General features: G+C 42.1%; 1 protein-coding gene across 1 annotated transcript; it reads left to right on the top strand.

Moving 5' to 3' along the window:
- Positions 1 to 256: 256 nt before the first annotated feature.
- On the top strand, positions 257 to 3,541 carry LOC128735548 (CLIP domain-containing serine protease B9). Its single transcript, XM_053830032.1, has 5 exons — positions 257 to 350; positions 1,726 to 2,544; positions 2,613 to 2,715; positions 2,776 to 3,053; positions 3,109 to 3,541. The coding sequence occupies exons 1-5, from the start codon at positions 257 to 259 to the stop codon at positions 3,444 to 3,446; spliced, it is 1,632 nt and encodes a 543-aa protein (XP_053686007.1). The 3' UTR covers positions 3,447 to 3,541.
- The last annotated feature ends 3,051 nt before the right edge of the window (positions 3,542 to 6,592 follow it).

Genomic DNA, 6,592 nt, shown 5'->3' with positions numbered 1-6,592 from the left:
TTGAGTTATATCTTAATCATATATCCAGGAGTATTAAGTTGCGTGTTATAAAAACTGCTGTATAAAATGCAAGATAGAATTATAAATAATTGTCAAAATTTTCGCACGTATATTGCCTCCACTTTGGCACTTATATGTTCTTATCTGGCGTGAAATATAATTTTTTCGTTCAGATATGATGTTGTATTTCTCATTTGCAATCGATATATACAAACCAAATGGTTTACTGGGAACTTGCTAAAGCTGGAAGGGTACAATGGTGGGACATGTTGTGAAAATGCCGGACAAGAACCCGGCAAAAATGGCGTTCGCCTCGAATCCGGTTGGTACCAGACGCAAAGGTGCTCAGTGTGCTAGATGGTTAGACTAAGTGGAGCAAGACCTGGAAAGTGTGGACACACGAGAAATTGGAGACGGACAGCCATGGACCGAGTTTGTTGGTAGAACAATATTATGCAGGTGCAATCCTTAGGGGCATCGCACCAGGATAAGTAAGTAAAGCATCAAGACTGATAAGTCAGATGAATATTATTAAAGAAAATACAATCAAGGAAATTCTGTTAGGTGAAAAAGTAACGATGTTATGTAAATATTGCTGCACGTGTAAATTTGGGATTTTGTTTCCTATTTTTGCATTGCTTGTTTAATCTTGTGAAAAACTGAGTGGACAAGTGGTTATTTACAAGTTCATTTGTAATCAAAAAGCATGAGAAGGATTTGGGTCTCCTCGATTGAATAGATAAATAATTATTTAAACCATATAATAACCATAGAATCGTAGGCCTATCGAAAAACGATTGACCTACAGTATTATAGCAGAAACACAGTTAAATTGAAATATAAACATTTGAAACGGATATGTCAAAAGCAATAACAAAAGACCTCCATCGTTCCGTTACCATAGATACTGCACCACACGCAGAGAAAAGTTACCCAAAATTAAAGCACACGATTTCGGTTGACCCATAAACCGTCCTTCGATCGTATAGCATTTCCCCTGTGAGGTAACTGCGTGCGACCACCGACGAGCGACGACCGACAGAGCAAGCCTTAAAATGCCAGATCAGCGCGTGCGATGCTTTTCTCCGTCTTCGACTAGTTTTTGTTTTTGCACCGAAATTTCACACTGCGACAAATTTTCTTTCGCTTTTTTTCTCTCTGTCTCGATGACGGGTCTCGGGGTAGGGGCTTTATAAAATAAAATAAAAAAACTATTGGAATTCATAATCAAACAACTCGTTTGAACGAGGAAACTATCTTTTTGCTTTGCTTGTCCTTGGCTAGTATCAGCTGCGAACTTGACCGACAGCCGCCGCTCTTCGGACGATTTGACCTAGTGACTCATGACCGCGAGCCATAATTCCGTTGCTTGCCTGCTCGCTGGTTACGCTTCATCGTATTTCCGACCGGCAAACGTTTGCTGTTCGATTGCACTCGTTTAGCCTGCCAATGACCTTGACTTGCGCAGGTGGAAAAGCATAAACTGCTTTACTTTTACACCGATAAACTACGACAATCTACCGTAAAACCTCTGCCATTGATCGGTTTCTCTTCGATAGCACGTTTATGTAACAGCCTGTTCAGTGGCCGACGACTGCGACTGGTCCAAACTGTTGGCACTGGAGTGGCACACATCAGCGAATCAGCACGTGAAGCGGATTTCGTTGTATAGGAGATTCCAAGAGTAAAAGTTTTGCATAATTATACGATTTATTCTAATTCCAGTTCGGTCGGAACCGTGGAAGGAACAGGAGAACGATCACGGTGGGACGACGCTGCTCGATCACTATTTTGTGCATCATTTCGATCATGAGGAACCGGACTCGGAGCCGGCGTCCTCCTTTACCCGCCAGTCATCGGTCGGCATCAATTGCCGGTGTGTTACGTTGAGAGAATGTCCAAAAATTTTGGAGATGCTGCGAACCCCAAAGTCTAGCTATAGTAGTTTTAACTCGAAACTAAAACGGCTCACCTGTGGCTTCGGGCTGAGTAGAGAACCCAGTATATGCTGTCCGTTGGATGACAGTTGGCTTACCGACGATACGGAACCAAATTCACGGTCCAGTTTCGGTTTCTCAGATAGTGATAATCTAAAGTACATGCACTATTCTAAGAGTCAGTTCGGTTTCGGCAAAGCCGAACAAGAGCACAGATACAATTTCATCACATCCTTCGAAGATCCCAAAACATTAAAAAATTGTCCACCGGTGATATACCCAGCTAGCGAAGCTAGCGTCAGCCGAGCGAGCAAACCATATATTGCCCCAGCGGTTCGCCGTAGAACGACAACCGCTCGTCCTCGGCCAGTTTTCAGCAACACCCGAACTAACCAGGAAATATTGAACGCTGTAGAATCCGCGACCGTGGCGACCACACAGGCACCAGTGATCGAAACAACGGCACGATTGCTTGCGACTGTTCCACCACCACCGGTTGTAAATGACGCCTTGTGCGGGCTCTCCGTCAACACCAGAATCATCGGCGGAGAGGCGGAAATTCCCGGCCAGTTCCCCTGGATGGCGCGGTTAGCCTACAGGAATCGAAGTGAGTAACGAATGTTGCAATTTGGTTTCGATTTCATCCGTGAGTAAATGTTTGCCTGTCTTTTACAGCTTCGGGACGAGTGACGTATCGCTGTGCGGGTTCTTTGATTACCAATCGTCACGTGATCACCGTTGCTCATTGTGTGACGAATTTGATCGATGAATTAGAGTTGTAAGATTCGTTTAAAATATTTAAGTATTAATGGTTAATGACAATGCGATTTTATTACAGAGTTAGCGTGAGGTTGGGCGACCTCGAGTGTAACTCCTTGACCGATAGTCGATGCCGCAATCGCTATCAGGACTTTGCAATTGAACGTTTAATTCCACACGAAAACTACGACAGCCCCAAATATGCTAATGACATTGCGCTGGTGAAATTACAGCAGACAACCGAAACATACAACATCCTCAGTCCGCTGTGTCTTCCCATGGACCAGTATTCGGATTATGCTAGAAATCTGACTGGTACTACGGGAATCATTGCTGGCTGGGGATCGACGAGTAATCGTAAGTTTGTAACTATCTAATGGTCGACTAAAGCTGATCCAGTCTCTCTTTGTAGGTAGTAACACTCCCAGCCCAACGTTGCAGTGGCTTCGGTTGCCGATCGTGGACACGACCCAGTGTGCTAACTCCTATGCTCGGTACAGCGTTAATTCACGAACGCCGATTGTTGTGTCAAGCAATCAGATGTGCGTCCAGGGTCAGGAAAATCGCGATGCCTGCCAGGGTGATTCCGGTGGACCGTTAATGAACGAAGCCATCTCCAGCCGGGACCGCTTCGTGCTACTCGGGTTGGTCTCGTTCGGGCCACGCACCTGTGGGGTGTCCAACTTTCCCGGAGTGTACACTCGGATCTCGTCCTATACCGATTGGATACAGCGACAGATAGCATCGTAGCAGGGATGCCAGGGTTGCCCCTGCAACATTCGGAAGGGCTGTAAATAGTTTTAAGGTTTCGAATCAAACGCTTCTCGAATAAAGTTCAAACCAAAATGACCAGTGAGATCCTGCCGATCTATAGATGGTCGTCTCTGTAGATGTTTTGCTTTGTAAATTTATTATTTGTATGATTTATCTTTGAAGAGCAGTAAGCTTTGCCAGGTAAACCAATTGCAAAGTTTTAAAATTCTACGGAATAACATTCGTCCAAAGTTTAATTATGGGGACCGTAGTCTTAATTAGAATCTATAATTTGCAAAAATTTTATATAATAATCGGACTTTTAGAAGCAATTTTTTCTTTTTTGTTTATACCATGATGTTACAACAAGCGTGTTGCAAATTGATCCTGGACACTTGCAATGAAAATCCTGAATTATTCCAAATCCACGGTGAAATGATTTGGAGAACGTTTGACCACCAATTGAGAATAAAATCTGGAAGCAGTAGAATAGCAAAGACAGCTTATCCTAAAACTCTTTCGATAGTAGTAGCTGTCTTTCAACGAAACCCGAAGTTGTCGTTGAGCAATGCGGTGAAAATCGCAGGAGTTTCTCAAACCAGAAAACATGTCCAAAAAACAAGGAAAAGGTTGATTTGAGATATTTCAGAGCACAAGTTGTATCGGGTTGTACATTTTACTGACGAAATACGATTGCGTCGTAATGGACGGCAAGACCAATTTTTTTTTCGGATTAGAATTTTATAGCTCGTATGATAAGTGAGTTCTTCGAAATACTACGAAATAAAAAGGGGTAAAAGTCGTTTGGTAACCTATTTGATAGCTGCGGTCTTGAAAGGGACGTTTTCGCAACTAGTCCAGTTTCAGGAGCAATTAACCTGGAAATTTTGTCAAAAGAAGTACCATCAGAAATGATCTTTTGAAGAGTAGCACAAGGATTATTTTCAGGCCCGACTTGGTAAGCTGTCACTATTCAAATTCGACCAAATAGTGCATTGGTAATTCGTTTCATAACTAGCTAATGTTAAACATAATAACAGCTATGTGATTTTAACGTAAACGTCACGGTATTCAACACCATTTTCATGCAATATCTATGTGAATACAAGGCAACTTTAACGTTATGTGCCCTGCTGTCTATGTAACGAATTTTGGAAATAGCATGTACCCAGAGGATTGAATTCCGATCAATTCATGGCAAGTCAAAAGTAGTCGGTTGGTCAGGAAATAAAACGACCAACGACGGCGTAAAATAATAAAAACACTTTTTGGAATGCGCGGTCCGGTTTCTCCAAGAGTGCGCGCAAAGAAAATGAAATTAAAACCTCAACTAAACTGCTTTTTGATGTGCCTTGAGGCTCGAAAAACGAACAAATCAATATTTCCGTGTAGCTTGCAGAAAGTGCCACGGCCATGTTTATAGTTAGCTGCATAGGCGTCAGACCGGTGACGTCTCGGAGCGTGCGCAAGGTAAGCGAAGCACTCTCTTCGTTTGACCAATTTTTTTTAAATGATTTTCGACCTCCGCGAAGATGAAATAAAGAGGGCGGCCAAGGTACTCAGGATATGGGGTGGAATTTGGCTATCGCCAGAACAGGAAAAAGTGATTCTCACGTAGAGAAATCGCCTAGATGTGAAAAACTCCCCTACATGTTAGGACCTAGAACCAATGCTAGTTGTAGAATAAACGAGAGTGGTTGATCACCGGCCAAACCTTTAGGCTGTCCAAAGATTGGTAAAAAAAAATCCAAGGAAAAATCAGTGAAACACATCGAAGCTCTCATCCACACCTGTGGATGTCTCATTGGCTCTCAGAATAACCATTGAACTGTCAGAAATAACCACCCCATCGACATCTCTACATCGAGCTGCAGTGAACGTCAGCGACAGCATGTCCTGGGCTCAAAATTTGACAACGGGCCCAAATCAGACTGCTGGCAGTTGAGTGAAACGCAGTGCTGACATGCTATCTTATTTTCGCACACACGAGATGTTGGCGGCGATAACATGGTTGCCTGCCGATGGGGTGGAAATAACCAAGCTTCAGACAGAGCAGGGTTGATTTCGACAGAAGATGAAATAACTATTGAACTGTTAAATTTCAACTAAAAAGTTAAAAGTTTTGCGAAAGGGTTCACAGCCTTAGACTCCCACGCGAAAATTATAGGCCTGATTTTTTCTGCGGCTCACCCACACATTTGCAATTTAGCAATTTTACGCCTCTATTCACCCCCAAACTGATAGTTCGGATAGTTCTGTACGTCTCCTTGTTTGACAAGCGTATTTTCAACGTAACGGTGTGTACGAGATAATGAATGTTCAAATATGAATTTGTTCGGTACTCGTCAAATTGCTGCAAAGCCCAATAATTCACTTTGATTATTTTATTCCTGCATACCAGCGCCACTATTTGTCTGGGGACTATGAGGTCTGTTGTCTGGATACAACAGAAACGTGCTGATTGTCTTATGTCAAGGAATATGTGTAAATATTTCAGGGGGTCATAGAAGAACAGATTTGACGAAAAAATTCATCTACGGACATGGTCAAACTTAATCGCCTCAGAGTTATTAAACTTTTCTAGTTTTCGGTTCTGTTTCCTTAAATCAGTTCTAGTACGAAAAATATGCTCAATTCTGTTGTTTTCATTGGAAAGCTGAGCAAATTTGACACTAAAAATTGCACTTAAACCTCCTGCTTCATGAAATTTATACATTTTTCAGTAGCAAAAAGCTTTAACATAAAGTTAAAGCAAGTCCTTTCAGAAAATGCATTTTGATGCTGCAATCATTAGCTGAAATTTCCCAAAGAGACCCGAGAAGTCTGTTTCTTTGTTCATACGTGTCAAATTGTGTTCGTCGCACGCGGTGATCTAGTGTGCTATGCGTGATGTATGAATTTGTGCAGCTTTCAGACACCCAACACAATACGTTTAAAATAAAATTGCCACGAAACTAATGAGATAGGTGTTTCACGTAAAAGAGCGAGTTGTAGAACGGTACCAGAGCTTCCAGTTGGCAAGTAAAAGAAAGTTTTATTACACATTTTTAGGAAAATTTTAAAGGAACACGCCTTGAGAAATAATCATTCCAAAAAATTTTGCTTCTAAAAAGTTAATAAATTGTATGAAGCAGGAGGTTTAA

Source organism: Sabethes cyaneus, chromosome 1, assembly GCF_943734655.1.
Source record: "Sabethes cyaneus chromosome 1, idSabCyanKW18_F2, whole genome shotgun sequence".
Lineage (NCBI taxonomy): Eukaryota > Metazoa > Arthropoda > Insecta > Diptera > Culicidae > Sabethes > Sabethes cyaneus.
This window is presented reverse-complemented; position numbering and strand designations above follow the sequence as displayed.

What these genes read in the sequence shown, in the direction of transcription:
- LOC128735548 (XM_053830032.1), top strand. Translation starts at nt 257, where the DNA reads ATGGTGGGACATGTTGTGAAAATGCCGGACAAGAACCCGGCAAAAATG. An exon ending in TTGATCGATGAATTAGAGTT is followed by an intron (nt 2,716 to 2,775) that starts GTAAGATTCGTT and finishes ATTTTATTACAG; the next exon opens with AGTTAGCGTGAGGTTGGGCG. An exon ending in CTGGGGATCGACGAGTAATC is followed by an intron (nt 3,054 to 3,108) that starts GTAAGTTTGTAA and finishes CTCTCTTTGTAG; the next exon opens with GTAGTAACACTCCCAGCCCA.